The 17422-nt window shown below is 39.0% G+C and overlaps 1 protein-coding gene across 5 annotated transcripts in view; it reads right to left on the bottom strand.

The window, feature by feature from the left end:
- The window catches only part of SSH2 (slingshot protein phosphatase 2), a 248661-nt gene that overhangs the window by 35055 nt on the left and 196184 nt on the right, over nt 1-17422 (bottom strand). For 2 of the 5 annotated variants that reach the window (XM_043585556.1, XM_043585554.1), the window contains 6 exons: nt 17151-17272; nt 11651-11719; nt 10785-10850; nt 6289-6483; nt 2547-2640; nt 2065-2193 (listed from right to left, as the gene is read on the bottom strand). In XM_043585556.1, the coding sequence (XP_043441491.1) occupies nt 2065-2193; nt 2547-2640; nt 6289-6483; nt 10785-10850; nt 11651-11719; nt 17151-17272 (675 nt within the window). Of the gene's footprint in view, nt 1-2064; nt 2194-2546; nt 2641-6288; nt 6484-8609; nt 8960-10783; nt 10851-11650; nt 11720-17150; nt 17273-17422 lie in introns of those variants that run through there. The other 3 variants (XM_043585557.1, XM_043585555.1, XM_043585558.1) reach the window with 2 other exon arrangements.

Raw genomic sequence — 17422 nt, 5'->3', positions numbered from 1 at the left:
ACTTGCCCTTCATAAAAATTAGTCATGTTACATAGACACAGTCAGGGGCAGGGTCCATTTGAATGAGTGACTCATAAGTTTTCTACAGAGAACACAAAAATTCTTTCCAATAATACAACAGCAGGGAACCCTTGTGGAGGTACACACAAAAGACAACAAAGTCAAGTGCTTTACAAATGGAAAGGTCAATGACAGTTTTGTAGTATGATCTACACTTAGACATGGCAACACACATTGGTCAAGTTAAAGTAATGGAAAAAAGTTCCTTTTCCAGCTCACAGCTTTTCATGAGTAATTTCATAGCTATACACCACTGTGAATCACTCTACAAGCACACACAGAGCGTCAAAAATTAATTCAGGACACAAGCCTTCAATGGCATAAAATCTGACTGCTTGGTGACATAAACTCTTGAATATTCAGGGTGAGATGATCCAATTTAGCCAGCTGCTGTGCGTTTATTCCTCTTATCTCCTGTTTCTCAGCTTCTAGTCATTTCACAAATGTCCTTACTGGAGAAAGGAAGTGAAATTCAAACCAAATCAATTTAGTTTCTGGTTATTAGCATTTTTGGTCAAAGTGTGTGGAAGTGGAAACAAAACAAAGTTTTGACGTTCCCCACTGATTTTAATGACCCTTCTAACCTCATTCCCACTACCATGTATAGATGAAAACTAAAACTCTTAACATTTGGGAGGAAAATGGGTCTTAGGATTGTAGAAGGTTTCCCAATCCATCAGTCAGAAAGGTGTCCTTGGGCTAACCGCAGGTCATTAAATGTTCAGGAACCACGAAAACCAATTTTAAGTCACTGAAATTTTAGCAATCACAAAAGTATTTGGCGAACTCAAAATGTGGCCATAAGGTTCCAAATGTTTAAAAGTCCAATAGCATCTCAGTTATAAGTAGTTCCTACCTGCTCTGCTCAGATATATTAGACCTTAGGCAAATTTGGCAGATTTGAAAGAGTGATGACCTCAAAGGATCATTCTATTTGGATACATTGTATAAAACTATTATGGACTATTTTTTTTTTTTTGAGAGAGAGAGAGAGAGAGAGAGAGAGAGAGAGAGAGAGAGAGAGAGAAACAGTGCGCAAGTGGGGGAGAGGGGCAGAAGGATAGAGAGAGAGAGAATTTCAAGCAGGCTCCACCCTAAGGCTCCATCTCATGACCCTGGGATCATGACCTGAGCCAAAATCAAGAGTTGGATGCTCAACCGACTGAGCCACCCAGGCTCCGGTTTTGGACTTTTGACTGTCACGAAAAACAGACAAGATACTTAACAATCGATGGGTGGAAGAAGGGCATGATTTATAGCGTTTGCCTACTTCCTTGGTCTAAATTTTTCCACCCATTTAAAAAAAATTTTTTTTAGTGTGTATTTACTTTTGAGAGAAAGAGACAGAGTGTGAGTGGGAGAGGGACAGAGAGAGAGGGAGACACAGAATCGGAAGCAGGCTCCGGGCTCTGAGCTGTCAGTACAGAGCCCGACACGGGGCTTGAACTCACATGTGAGATCATGACCTGAGTTGAAGTCATACACTTAACTGACTGAGCCACCCAGGCGCCCCTCCCACCCATCATTTAAAAGATTTATTTATTTTGAGAGAGAGAGAGGGAAAGCATGCACATGAGCAGGGGAGGCACAGAGAGAGAGGGAGAGAGAAAATCCAAAGCAGGCCCAGCGCTATCAGTGCAGAGGTGATGAGTGGGTCAATCTCACAACTGGGAGATCATGACCTGAACTGAGAAATCAAGACTTGGACGCTTAACTAACTGAACCACCCAGGCACGCCCTGACCAGTCAATTTTAATCCACCAGCTTGATGTCACTGAATGAGGAACTGGGAAGAGATGAGCAGAAGCACACTACTAGATAACATTTCCACCATACAATAGATGTAAATAATCTAAGAGCACAGATAACAGTAAAATGTAGCAAAAAACTAGGAAGTAATGAAGTTTGAGTATTTATTACCTGTGTTTTAAATTTAAGTTACATTTTATTTAAATATAATATGGACTAGATTCAGCACATCACTTAAAGCAGCCTGAGACTTACCAAGAATACATGCTCAAATATCTGTGTAGGACTATCCATCTGACCAAGGATCACTATCATTTCATTATCTATAAATTCCTTGAATTCTCGCAAGTTACACACCATTTGCATTTCCAATTCAGTTCGTATCTGAAACAAAGAGGACATATTTTACTTCTCTGGAAAGTGCCTCTGTACTTCCAACCACTATTTCTTTTCTTTTCTTTTCTTTTCTTTTTTTATTTTTGAGAGAGAGGCAGAGTGTGAGCAGGGGAGGGGCAGAGTGAGAGGGAGACACAGAATTGGAAGCAGGCTCCAGGCTCTGAGCTGTCAGCACAGAGCCCAATGTGGGGCCTGAACCCATGAGCCGTGAGATCATGACCTGAGCCGAAGTTGGACGCTTAACTGACTGAGTCACCCAGGCACCCCAGTCATTCACTATTTCTAACCCCACACCTGCTATTCCATTGCTAGCCTTGGAACAGGAGTTCAAGGTTTCTTACCTCTTTGGATGTGATATTCTCCAAATCCTTCTGCATCATTATCTCCCTTAATTTGGTTTTAATTAATCTTTCTGTTCGCTCACGTTCAGTTGGTCTGAGAAGAGAGAAATGGTGATTTTTTTCTTAGGCAGGCATTTGACTAGCTTAATGAACATACCACTTGATTACGTTTCCCAACTGGCAGACCTTCCCTCTACTACCCTCAAAAATTTATATTCTGAAGGTATGGTTAAAAAAAAAAATGTAATTGAGGAAACTTTCTTTGCACAATGTATAGAATGTAAACATGTATAGAGAGGCTGTACATGTAAAAGCCCTTAAATATATTCATAATCATCTATGAAGGAGTAAAGACAAATAGGCTATGCTGTGTATACTACTTTAACACAGAACCACAGCCATACTTCTCCATCAAGTACCCCTGGCTACCGCCTGCTGTACTAGAATACCAAGCTGGGTAGAACAATGCTGTGACCCACTATGGAACTGGGTCTTCTGTAGGTTAAAATGCCACCTAATGCTGATCATTCACTGCTGTCGTTCTAGAAAACAGGAAAGACAAAAGAATGATTTCTGCCTTATTCAATGAGGCAAATTCTTTCCAAAATGGGTTTCCAAGAATTAACTACCCAGAGGACTTCCATCCAAAATGCATTCCTTTTCAGGAAGGTTCTCATAACATCTCTGTGAAATTATTATTCCCATTTTACAGATGAAGGAAGCAAACACAGTTGAAAGGTTAAATGACATACCACAGATCACACACCCTGGCAGTTGAGCCAGCACTCTCAGCCCAGCCTAACACCCTACCTGCAGGATTATGTTACTTCCCTTAATCTTCTGACTCTCAAAAATAAAATTACCCCAGGAACTAAAGGAAATTAAACTAGGAAGCTGACTCTCCAATTACTAGAAAGACATTGGTTCAATGTAACTGGATGCTTCTCTCTAAAAGCACTATTTCATATTATGCAGAATTTGAGTGAGGCTGACAAAGAGCACTTTCCATCTCATCTTTCCCTCTTACCTACTCAAGAAGGTATCTGCTCTGTACCTCCTTATTTGGAGATGGAAATGGACTAAGCCTTCAGGCATCCTGCCTGCCTTTGCTGCCTAAAGCCTTATCACTGGCTGCAAAAATAGCTTCGGTAATCTCCAAAGATGGATGCTCTGACCTCACAACCTTGGGGCTCCCTACCACTTGGACTCTTAGTTTCTCATGAGCCCTGCAGAATACAGATAATACTGGTGCCATTTCCCTATCCATCAAGGCATCCCTGTCTTGACCAGGATTAAAATTCTTAATCATGCTCCCCACGATTTTTCCTAGACACAGCTAATGGTAGGAACTTATATATTTCAGTCTTTTATTAAAAAATATTGATAAAAACAAATTTTACCACCTATGTGCATGAGTTAGATTCCCTAGTTTAGTAATCTTTCTCCTAATCCTTCACAACACTTGGATCAGAGTGGTTTGGGAGCAGATACACCTGGGTTTTAATCCCAGCCCTGCTACTTACCAGTGGTACAACCTTGAACAAATTCCTTCCCTTTTCTCAGCAGGTTTCCTTTTCTATAAAATGAGGACAATATCTGCCTCATGAGATTCTTGAGGATTAAATGAGGTACCATGTATGAAGTGGCTGGCATAATATTTGATATACACTGGAGGTACTACACACGTATGTTCCCTTCTTCCCCTTCCTTGGATTTCAAAATATAAACTGTATTTGCACTAGAGCACTTCAATCCATTTTGGCACACATTCTCCCTGTATGCTCAGCATTCTTTTTTAGGCTTTTCTAGTCAATTTAGGGAGGAGGGAATGGAAAAAACATGACAACACAGATACAATTTCTTGCTCAATTTCACTAGAGAAAAATTTGGAAAATACATAAAAATGCAAAGAAAAATAAAAATCACTAAAAATCCCTGCATCAGAGATAATCATCAATACTCTGACCTATAGCTTTCAGTCTCTTTCTAAGGCAGATATATAAATATATCTTAAAATTGGGGTTATGTTGTACATACCAAGAACTAACATTTAATGAGCCTCTACCATGTGCCAGGGACTACACTTTACATTATTCTTTTTGCTTGGGGATATATATAGATGGAAAATGGCCAATTTCCTTTCCTTTTCTTTCTTTCTGCTCTAATACCCAAATTTTCTCCAATAAATCATGAGAAATGAGAAGGGTTTTCTCTCTCTCATGCAAGTCTGCTTTAGAATGTCCAGTTTTGAGGGGCACCTGGGTGGCTCAGTTGGCTGTCTGACTTCGGCTCAGGTGATGATCTCGTGGTTCGTGGGTACGCGTCCTATGTTGGGCTCTGTGCTGACAGCTCGGAGGCTGCTTGGGATTCTCTCTCTCTGCCGTCCCCCCACCTCTCTCAAAATAAACTTAAAAAAATAGAATGTCCATTTTTCAGTCAGATGAGACATCCATCCCTTTGATACCCATCAACCAGCTATAAAGCATGAAATCAGTAACATTTTCCAAGATTCTGAAAGCCAGACTAATCCTTATTTTTTCAGTTACTGTGGGATCGTCAAAGGATTAGGGATAATGAAAAAGGAGGTCCTATTATCAGTAACACCCTATGCAAAAGAGCTTCCACCGCTTTTTTGACTGATCTGTCCACACAATTCTTGGATATTTTACCTTTTCTAGTAAAAATAAGTTCACATTATTATCTAAATTAAGCATTTTCTTAAAAAACAAAAGAACTCCACCCCCCTGAACTATTTTGATAGGACTTTAGGAATCTGAAGGTGAAGGTTTATATGATCAGACAGTAAGTGACTACTCTTTTTTCCTAGCTGTAGAATACCTTGGAAGTGCTGAGATCAGTTCAGAGCAAAATAAACACCTTTTTTAATTTCCAAAACAGTCACATAAGTTTCAACACATAGACCTAAAAAGGAAATAAACATCACCTCCACCTCAGGCCTTTATCCAACTCAACAGTACACCAGGGAAATTTAATAAAATCTCCCTGACAAAGACCCAAAAAGGCAAAGGTGGGGCTGATTCCAACACTTGAATTATAAATTATTTTTTGACAAACGTGAACAGAAATCAGTTTAAAATTAGCATAACAACCTAGGCAGTCTTTTAAATTGACTGGAAACATTAGAAACATCCCTTTAAAAGCTTCTCTATGTCATTAATTTGCTTACCAAATGCTTCTTTCACAGATAATGCAAAGGCAGACTTCGGCCTACCTCCCTTTACATTTTTTTATTTAAAAAAAAATTTTATTTTAGAGAGAGAGCGAGCAAGCACGTGGGAGCCAGGCAGAGGGAGACAGAGAGAACCTTAATCAGGCTCCACTCTGAGCGATCCACTGAGTGTGGAGCCTGACATGGGACTTGATCTCATGACCGTGAGATCATGACCTGAGCAGAGCTGGATGCTCAACTGACTAAGCCACCCAGGCATCCCAGCCTAACTCCCTTTAAATTCAAATTTCAAATTAGTGGAATCTCAATGGGATTTTATGGTATTGCAGTTTTTTACTATGGAGATTCCAGTGTGCCCAGGAGAGAAACTCCTAAAGCCTTTGCAGACGGAAAGAATAGGGTTCTTTGTATGGCAGATGTGTAGTGTAGACAATGACTAATATCACTGGTAAGATTAATTCTCCAAGAGGAGAGATTAGGGAGGAACATGTTGCTTACGACACTTTGGACACAGTACAGAAAAATTCCGTGATCCTAAGTAAACTGACTTACATGTCTGTGAAGAGAGCTGGAGAGTCGGGCCGGTGGGACTGCACATCCTGCATAGCATTCCATTCATTGACTGATGACTGATCTGAGTTGATATGGCTCTCGTAATAACTCACCCAGGTGAGAAACAGACTGCCTGGATAGTAGTTATGCATTCTGGCCACCTCACAAGCCTTGTGTAAACTCTGTAATGCAGACCTGAAAGATACATTGGGAAATAAACACTGTAGAACTGTGGGGATACCAAAAAGCCAATAATCCATGTGTACCCAGAATTCTTTCAATTTTTAGATCCTATAGAATTTGGCCTCTGGAGAATCTATTCCCTGGAATTTAAGATTCTCTGATTCTGATTATACTATATTACCTATTCATAGCATTCGGCTAGATACTTCTTGCTGAAAGATATGATGCATTATTAAGGTTGGGTTAGAGATGGGGGTAGGAGAACTGACAACCCATCAGTGAAAAACAAGTACCTATGGAGCTCATGACCCTGTGGTTGGAACATGCTATCTATGGGTGTACTATGTCACTACAGAACTAAAGATCTCAACCATTTACTACATTAACTATATAAAGATTGGTTTCCTTTGGTGCAGAATCATCTTACAGCATATATTCCCTATGATTCTCAGAGGGTCCACAAAGAACACATAGCTAGATGTCCCTAAGCCTTGAGTCTTTTCATGCCCAGGAAGGATTAATCTAATGACATTTATCATTCTTTTTTTTTTTTAAGGTGTTAGAACCTTTATTTTTTACTTTTTAAAATTTAAAATTTTAATTTTTGTTTTAAATTTACTCCAAATTAGTTAGTATATAGTGCAACAATGATTCCAGGAGTAGATTCCTTAGTGCCCCTTACCCATTTAGCCCATGCCCCCTCCCACAACCCCTCCAGTAACCCTCAGTTTGTTCTCCATATTTATGAGTCTCTTCTGTTTTGTCTCCCTCCCTGTTTTTTATATTATTTTTGTTTCCCTTATGTTCATCTGTTTTGTCTCTTAAAGTCCTCATATGAGTGAAATCATATGATTTTTCTTTCTCTGATTGACTAATTTCACTTAGCATAATACCCTCCAGTTCCATCCACATAGTTGCAAATGGCAAGATTTCATTCTTTTTTGATTGCCGAGTAATACTCTAGTGTGTGTGTGTGTGTGTGTGTGTGTGTGTGTGCACACACACCCCACATCTTCTTTATCCATTCATCCATTGACGGACATTTGGGCTCTTTCCATACTTTGGCTATTGTTGATGGTGCTGCTGCTATAAACATGGGGGTGCATGTGTCCCTTCAAAATAGCACACCTGTATCCCTTGGATAAATGCCTGGTAGTGCAATTCCTGGGTCGTAGGGTAGTTCTATTTTTAGTTTTTAGAGGAACCTCCATACTGTTTTCCAGAGTGGCTGCACCAGCTTGTATTCCCATAATGACATTTATCATTCTTGCTGCGTAAGTTTCCCAGTCTCTTTAAACCATTTATTCATATGCTTGAGCTACTTTCTAAGAATAGCTCTGGTTATACTAAGACTAATTAAATATCTGACTCTGAACTTAGGAACCCAAGGGTAAACAAAACTGAAAAGTACCTTTTTTTTTTTAACTTTTATTTTTTTATTTGAAAAGTACCTTTTTGGTTATATACTTGGGAAAAGCTAAAGCCAGAAATGCTAGGAAGTCAGTTACATAAAAGCAGGGATCTTTCTACATTTTGTTTACTGACATATTTCAAGTACCTAAAAGAATGTCTAGTTTATGGTTGGAGCACAGTATTTGCTAAAAGAAATGTCTTATTAGCTGTTAGCTCATGCTGGTCTCCTGTGGGAAGAGGGCAGTATGAGAAAATTCTATAGGCAATCTATTTACATCTTACTTCTAAAATTTTGCCTCAGAACAGAAGTGATCCATGTTAACTTTAGAAAATTTAGGGATCTTAAGTATAAGGCAGAAATAGCCTATAATCTGGCCACCTAGAAATAACCACTGTTAAGGTTTTAGTATAGATCTTTTCAGTTTCTTTTAGTATAGATCTTTTCAGTTTTTATCTATAATAAAGATATGATCACATTCTATATACCTTTTAACTTGATTTTACTTTGTACCTTCTTACCAACGTCTATGTCAATATTCTTCAACCAGATTCTTTTTTAATTTTCAAAAATATTTATTTATTTTTTGAAAGACAGACAGAGTGCGAGTGGGGAAAGAGCAGAGAGAGAGGGAGACACAGAATCCGAAGCAGGCTCCAGGCTCTGAGCTGTCAGCACAGAGCCTGACACGGGGCTTGAACTCACAAACCGCGAGATCATGACCTGAGCCCAAGTCGGACACTCAACCAACTAAACCACCTAGGTGTCCCATCAACCAGATTATTCTTAATGATTGCATTATATTTAGTAACATGGAGGCACCATAATTTAATTTCTCCTTTTCAGACATTTAAATTGTTTTCCATTTTTTGCTATTATTACAACACTTATGGTTAAAATTTTTGTACACGCCCATGGTTATCACCTTAGGATAAATTCTTAGAAGAAGAATTACTAGGTTAAAAGGGCATGCAAAATGGTAAGGCATATTGGCAAATCATCCTTAAGAAAGGCTGTTCCATTTTATTCTTCCACCAATAGTAAATGACAACGTCTGTTCCTTAAGTCCTTGTCCATATAATGTAAGTTAAAAAAGAAAATAGTTGCCAATTTAATAAAGGAAAAACATTTCAGTCCATTTTTATCAGGGAAACAAATTTTTCCCTAAAAACAAAGTTGCAGAATCTTTTAAAATGCTTTCTATTACTCAAAGTAAGCCAAATTCTCAAGAGAAGTTTGTCAGATTCTGAGAATTCTCAGTGAATTTCAGTGTCATTACATAGATTGGAAGGTAAGGGCCAGCTGAGTGCAATGTACAGGATATTCAACACATGTTTTCTTTATCCAGGAAACATGTGCTTCAAAAGCATATGCCACAAGTGTCTGGGGCAAGTGCCCTAAAATACACTCAAGGCTTATTAGCCACCTCAGTTATTTTAGCTGCATACAGGATTGGGAGGCTGCAGTAACCATCTTCTCTATGAAGGAAACACCTGGTCTAAATGCTGCTTTGATCCATACATCTTTTTTTTTTTTTTCCTGTGACTTTCAGTTCACTACTCCCCATGTGGTACACCGAAAACTTTATTCTACAATGAGCTAACAGAAGTAGGACTAGTCAATTTGCTTTAGAACATCCCAGATTGAACTAGGTTATTACTTGAATCTTCACTCTTATGAATTAAGACTGCTTTGCACTCCTTTTCAAAATATAACTAAAAACACTGTCATTTTTGGGACTTACACTGTTTGGTTTTACTTGGGACCTAGGAACAGATATAGGTCAATTGCCTTTAAAGGAGCCTTCGTCAGAGAAGGTAAGTTTTCCGTGAGAGATTTATCTGTGAAATGTGCCCTAAATCTAAAAATCTGGCTTAAACACGTAACTCTGTTCTACCTCAATTACTGCATGAAATGGTGACTCTTAAGCTCATTTGACTCTGTTTTATCCACCTTGAGTCTATCAATCCTGTTATTCAGGGGCAAATGAGCTCTCTGGAATCTTTTTTCAGGCTCCTTTATTTCCTGTTGGCTTTCATTCTGTCCATTCTGTTCCTCAGGGGGACTTCTACTACAGAACAGGCAGCTGAATGAGAAACTAAAATTCAAATCCCTGAACTCGGGGACAGACTAAATCTTAGAGTCACACCATTCCCTAGTTATATGAGATCATTTTTCTACATAATCGAGAATAAGTAAGAATCGATTCTGTCTAAATAGAAGAGATACTCTCAGGCCAGTTATATAACCTTCCCAAAACCTCAGTTTTCTCATCCATAAAAAGGAGCCACTAATATTATTTTGGGGAGTTGGTGTGATGACTAGATATAATCCACATAAAGCACACTGTCTGACACATAGTTAAGTAGCTCCAAAGCATCAGTACACCAGCTGATGGTTATTGACAACTATAATGTGTAGGCTTTATTTGTATTATGCAGTCTTGCAGTCACCAGCAATTTAAATGGAAACTTATCTACCTATAACTCCATCAATAGTATCCCTGATTACCTTAAGAAATTCAACACTAATGCATTGTAGTACTGCAATGTTGTAGATTTGGCTCTAGACTGTTACTAACTTAAGTCAATGTGTCCCTGTAAAACTCTGTTCCAATTGGCAATCTAATCCATTGAGTGTCTTCCAGAGTCTAAGAACATCTCTGAATTTTACTTGTTTACCAATGCTTAAGGCCTTCCACTATGATAATTTGAAAACTGAACTCTTAGGTCATCTTTAACTATGAGGACCACACGAACAGATCACACAAAATCTTAAACACACAAACAGATCATATAGCATTTTCATAGAGAACTGTGCTATTTCAAATACTACTAGTCACAAAATATTGCCCTAATACTATATTTAAAAACTTTCATAGAGACATTAAAAGTCCTCTTACCACATTGCCTGTACAGATACAGGTTTGAATATGTGCACTCTGTTATCCGTTGATACACTGAACCCACTAAGGAAAAAAATGAGACAAAAATCCACAAATGAGAGTAGGTTATTTCAGTTTTGAGTTTTTGAGGTCATTTCCCAGGCTCACAACTGCTGGCTTGGTAGAAGAAATCACCAGGTTCATGTAGAAGTTAACTGGAGTATAGTTAACTTGACTTGAAAAGCTTGACTGAAAAGCTTCAACAAATTGTCTGATTTTATCTACCAAGCAAAACGAATGGACTCCCACAATGGAGTTAGGAAATTACATATAGTTTCCCAGCTGTAGCTACAGACAAACTGTTCTGCTGTATATTTCTATTTGGAAGTCTTGTGGGTTCTTAGCAAACCTGACCTGGGTTTTATAAACTGGAGCAAACATCTTGGTCTCTTGGGGACACATTCTAAAAACACCAGGAGGTGGGGGTGGAGGGTCACTGGAAGGAATTGGCACAGGAAAGGGGTTATACTGTAGGCTGACAGCTGGCAGAGGCAGCAAGAGGTTATTTGAAACAGAACATATCATCCTCTGGGAGAGCATTGCAACAGTCCCACATGCTCAGATGAAAGAGTGAGCCAACAAACTAGTTTTTCTTTGTTTGGATTCTTACCGTAGCCAGCCTAGGCTAGAACAGAAGTGAGAGGCCCTGGCAAGTTGTATTTTTACTCCACTTTACAAAACAGAAGTTTAAAAGGACTCACTGAGTTGCTGACATGACAGTTCACTTGGGCACACTGGGCCTCCCATTCAGCTGAATGAATGGGCACTAAGATGGAACCCATCCCTTGGCTTTCTGTAGGAGAATAAAAAGGGAAAGCTCTTACCCATCACCATCCAAATGAATTAGGGTGTCACTCCAGAGAGGCAGGACTAAGCCCATGGTACAAGTGCTACTGCAAGACAAGAAACAGTCCACAGGTTAATAATGCCTATTATTCTAGGAAGCAGTTCTTTATTAACTCTTTCAACACAAAGGATAAAGCCCCTCAGCTCTAAATTCTGGCGTGTTAGGAGTGGAGGAATTTCTATCATATTACTATCAACCTAATGCATGTGCTCTGGAGCTGTATCAAACAGGTGGTTAGTTAGGTCCTTACATATTTAACAAAGAAAACTTATTGACTGAGCAACTTGTATTGCAATCTCGAAAGTGGCCACTGTCTAAAAATCCACATGCTGACTTGTGATTGGCAGGTTTCACCCCAAAGTCACAGCACCTAACACAACAACAAAAAAATTTCTTTTAATATTTATTTTTTGGGGGGGGGGGCAGAGAGAGAGAGAGAGAGAGAGAGAGAGAGAGAGAGAATGAATCTGAAGCAGGCTCCAGGCTCTGACCTGTGAGTATAGAGCCTGACAAGGGGCTCGAACCCATGAAATTTGAGATCATGACCTGAGCTGAAGCTGGATGCTTAACTGACTGAGCCACTCAGGCACCCTCCAAAATTTTTTCTAATGCCAAGAACTACTGCTGGTTGCTGAAGACCTCTGAATATATAATTTGCTCAAATTTAATTCTGAAGTTTATGTAGATTTACTAAACATCAGAACACATTCAATTGCCTAAAAGAGAAAAGGAATTAAAATATGTAAAAAAGTAATTGTTAATGGTTTGTGATCAAGTTAGAGAGAAAAAATAGACACAATACAACTTAAATAAAACAGAGCCTGGTGACAGTGCAATGAACTAGACCAGTGCTGTTGAAATGCAGAGCGAATAGGAATGTTAACAAACCAACAAAAGGACAGCCCTAGTATACTGAAATCCTATTTAAGTCACATATTAACTCAGGGAGGAAATTAGCTTTAAGTTAAGGGAATAGGCTGGGATAGAAAGCCATAGGTTCTCGGGGTGCCTGGGTGGCCCAGTTGGCCAAGTATCCGACTCTGGCTCAGGTCATGATCTCACAGTTTGTGAGTTTGAGCCCCATGTTGGGCTCTGTGCTGACAGCTGAGGGCCTGGAGCCCGCTTCGGATTCTGTGTCTCCCTCTCTCTCTGCCTCTCCCCCACTTGTGCTCTGTCTCTCTGTCTCTCTCTCTCAAAAAAATAAAATGTAAAAAAAGAAAAAATTAAAAAAAGAAAGAAAGAAAGAAAGAAAGAAAGAAAGCAAGCAAGCAAGCCATGGGTTCTCAATTGTGTCTCTATCGCACCATTTCTCTGTAGTCTTCCCTGGACCTCTGCCACTTTCTCTCTTTAAGGTTGCCATAAGCCAATTTCCCCTTCCATCCAGTCTCCCAAAGGCTTTGACGCCCTCTCCCTGCCAATGTATCTAGAAGAGCAGCATGGTATAGTAGAAGGAACCGTACACATGGGAGGCAGAACAGCAAACTATGGTTGAGAGCATGGGCTCTGGAGTCACATGGGCTCTGGAACCTAGATTCTGGCACTAACTGTATAATTTTAGGCAAATTATTTAATTGCTTTGTGCTCCAGTTTTCTCATCTATAAAACCAAAAACACCTTCTTTTGAAGATTAAATAACACACTAAAAATGTGTATCACGGTACCAAAACATAACAAAACACTTACACTGTATCAAAATATCTGGATTTGATCTCCTTCGGTATTTCAATTCTTTTTGGTAAGTTATTTACCCTCTCTCAGTCTTAATTCCTTCATCTTAAAATGCAGGTAACAAAATCTACTTTCATAGAGTTATCATAAATATTTTAAATATTTAAAGTAAAACAATACATATGAATAGTCACATAAAACAAATGTTGAGTATGAATTTTTGGTGAGTGTTCTAATACAACTGAAAGTGGGGGCATGGAGAGACAGGAAACATCACGAAGATGCAGTGAAAACAACATGAAGAATATCAAGCTTTGACTGTTGGGAGTCAGTGCAGGGCTGACCAAGGCCATTCCCTAGGTGGGCTGTGTCTAATGCTTTGCACTGTGCTTGCTGGTCTGTGTTACTCAATGCTCCCTCCACTAATGATTCCAGAGTTCAGGAGAGTCAAATCAAGATTGCAACAGCTTATCCACATTGGAAGGCTGGGCCTGAACTCCAGACACACAGCTATCATGCTAGAGTCCAGGGGGGAGGAAGACAACTCTACCAATCTTTTCATTGAGAAGATGAGATGAGCACAAGTAAAACTTGTTTTGAAAATGGTGTCCTCAGGGGCGCCTGGGTGGCGCAGTCGGTTAAGCGTCCGACTTCAGCCAGGTCACGATCTTGCGGTCCGTGAGTTCGAGCCCCGCGTCGGGCTCTGGGCTAATGGCTCGGAGCCTGGAGCCTGTTTCCAATTCTGTGTCTCCCTCTCTCTCTGCCCCTCCCCCGTTCATGCTCTGTCTCTCTCTGTCCCAAAAATAAATAAACGTTGAAAAAAAAAAAATTTAAAAAAAAAAAAAAAAAAAAAAAAGAAAATGGTGTCCTCAGATGGAGTGGGGTTATTTTCAGAGTAGTTCCTTTTTCCTTCTTTTCTTTTTCTTTTTGAAGTGAGTGCCTAGCCAGGTTCTCAGCAACAAGTATAGTTTGGGTATAAGCACAAAACGTTTATAGCCTAGTGACAAATCTTGACATTAAGTAACTACAGAAGAAGATGCAGAGGTCTAAAAGAGTGTGATATATGAGCTTGTGATCAAACACCAGTTAAACTCTGGACAAGAGGCAGTGATAATGTAGGAATCAAACATCACATTTTCAGCTTATATTCAGGCCAGCCTCCTTTACATTAAGAAATAGCTTTTTCACATGATAGGAAAGACAGGCCTGGATTAGGCACACCTAGTATTTTTTATCTAGTTTACCTTGAGTTTCATGAGATTTTTCTCCTTTAGAGTATAGGTACTTATTTTAGTACTCATCCCATTCAACAAATATTTATTGAGTGCCTATTTGTACCAGACATTTCAAGGTGTTGGGGGTTCAAAGAAAAACTACAAAATGACACCAAAAAGCTCTATTATTTTATAATTTGAAATATATTCAATGGAATTTGGAAACCCAGGTTACCTGTATATTAAATATTTGTTATGTTTTCACTCTTATGTGGATCCTGAGAAACTTAACAGAAGACCATGGGGGAGGGGAAGGAAAAAAAAAAAGAGAGGGAGAGAGCCAAACCATAAGAGACTCTTAAAAACTGAGAATAAACTGAGGGTTGATGGGGGATGGGAGGGAGGGGTGGGTGGGTGATGGGCATTGAGGAAGGCACCTTTTGGGATGAGCACTGGGTGTTGTATGGAAACCAGTTTGACAATAAATTTCATATTAAATAAAAATGTCTTCCTTAAAATATAACACAATACTCAAAGAACTTGTAAACAGGCTAAATGAATTGGCATATCATATCTTGGGAACTATTTGGGAAGATATGTCTGTCATAAACAATCTGGGTTCTACTTTGGTTTAGTGCTATTTTGAAACATGAACTTTTTATATTCTCTGATATAAAATGATACAAATTCCTTCAACAGCAGTTGAGCTGGAAATGATACTAGATTACCTGAGTGCCAGTATTCTGAAGTGGGCAGCACTTTTTTTTATTATCCAAGGAGATTAATCAAACAGAAGATGGGAATTCATAGTACTGAGGTTACCAAACAGAATGAAAACTAGTTTCTATAGCTTTTCACATCACATTCTATCTTCCATAAAATATTCTTTTGTTAGATGTGATTCAGGCAGGACCATTACTGAAGACAGATGAAATTCACTGAGGATAAATTATTGGGCACCCATATTAATAAGCATTCTTTAGGATTTCTGGGAACATTTGGAACAAAGTAAAAGAGATAAGATTACACAGCTCATTTCTCACATGCTGAGTCAGGAGAATCTGAAGTTGTTGCCTTGTATCCCTAGGGGAAGACTCAAGTATAAGTTTCCACGCAATCCCAGTTCCTGTTTTATGGGGTTTCTAAGAGAAGAATCAGGAAGAACCAAAGGAAATAAGATACAGAGTAGCACTGCCCAACTGAACTTTCTGCCACAATGGAAATGTTCTGTACATGTACTGTCCAATATGGCAGCCACTAGCCACATATAGCCAAAGTACTTGAAATGTGGCTAGTTGTGACTGAGGGACTGACATTTAAATTTTGTTTAATTTTAACTTATTTAAATGGTCACAAAGTGGTTAGTGGCTACTGTATGGGACAGCGCAGATCTAGAGAGAGAAAAGTCCAAATCAGAGGTCTTAAAATACTAGTGATGTAGGCAAGGTAGGTAGTTAAAAGGATAAATGCTTACTTTCTGAAAGGTCTATTGCTTAGCTAATGCCAGAGGTTAAATCCATGCAGGAGAAAACCGAAATGTGGTTTATAAACCTGTGTAATTTCAGAGCATACAATTAAAGGCTGTAAGAGTTATACAAGGTAACAACTCTGGCCTCGTGAAACCACAAATAACTTTCAGGTTGACTGTACAAGTGTAGGTAAACACTTGTTTGGGAAACCTAATGACAAATGTGATTTTTTTCTTCCCAACATCAGGACAATTAGAATCACTCCCTGTCTTCTCTTTGTGGCTAAATTCTCCCAGGCCCGGATCACACTGCCAGCTACTCCACAGTTCCATTCTAGTCCTGAACCAGGAAGTCAATGCTTTGAGACATCTGGCAGGATTTCCTGAGGCTTATTATCTGGAGTGCAAAGATCTGCTTAGCCACATTCCACAGTCTTCTCAAGGTTTCTCCAGAAGAAGTGGGAAAATAAAAAAGGAAAGCAATAAACCTTACGGACACAAAAGAGCCAGGTTCTGAGTGGTGTATGGTATCTTTAAATATAGGATGCAAAGTACTGCTAAAGCCAAAGGTGCAAGATTATAAAAGGTTCTGTTCTGAGTTTAAAGAATCAATTCCTCCCAACCCTGCCCTTCTACCTCAGAAGCAGGAAAAAGGAAGTAAAACATTTGGTAAAAGCAAGGTGTAAGGCCAAGAATAAATAGAAGAGATTGCAGTTAAAGTGGGCTCTCTTTGAACCCAAGACCCACTGGTGCACTATATTAAAGGGTATGTGCCCTAGAATCAGCAATGTGAATCATTACTGCTTAAAATAAAGTTAACTACAAAGAAAAGGTAGCTTTTTATTCCTGGAGATTGAAGTTTAAATCATTTGCTTTATATTCATTACCACCTAAGGGTAGAGGAAGGTGAGGAATAGGTGATAAATTAGGAACACAATCAAAGACATTCACTAATCATTTTCATCCTTCAAAATTGTATGGCTAAGATAACTTTTGTGCTCCCTAGTTTTAGGCATTGACCTTTAAGAATAGAATTGGCAAAAGATGTTTTTGTAATAACTCAAAAGGCAACCGGAATAGGTTATTTAAAAAGGAGTCTTCTCATCCTCCCTTTTGGGGTACCGTACCTGTCATTAGAAGAGAAATCCATTCCTAGGACGATGCTTTCTTCAGTGTCTTGTCTACCATTAGTTGAAACCACTACCATATAGCGTGTTCTATTCTGGTAAGTACTTTCTAGTCTTACAGCCTGGAAGATAACAGACAACAGATATGTTAGGAAATTTAGAAGGTTAGTTGTAGATCATTCAACCTTTTTTATATCAGCATCTTACAGCATGCTCAGGAAGACTTAAATTCACATCCCAGCTCATGTATTAACTATGAAACCTTCAGTAAG

This window comes from Prionailurus bengalensis, chromosome E1, assembly GCF_016509475.1.
Source record: "Prionailurus bengalensis isolate Pbe53 chromosome E1, Fcat_Pben_1.1_paternal_pri, whole genome shotgun sequence".
NCBI classification, from domain to species: Eukaryota; Metazoa; Chordata; class Mammalia; order Carnivora; family Felidae; genus Prionailurus; species Prionailurus bengalensis.
The sequence above is the reverse complement of the archived record's forward strand: the minus strand, read 5'-3'. Positions and strand labels throughout refer to the sequence as shown.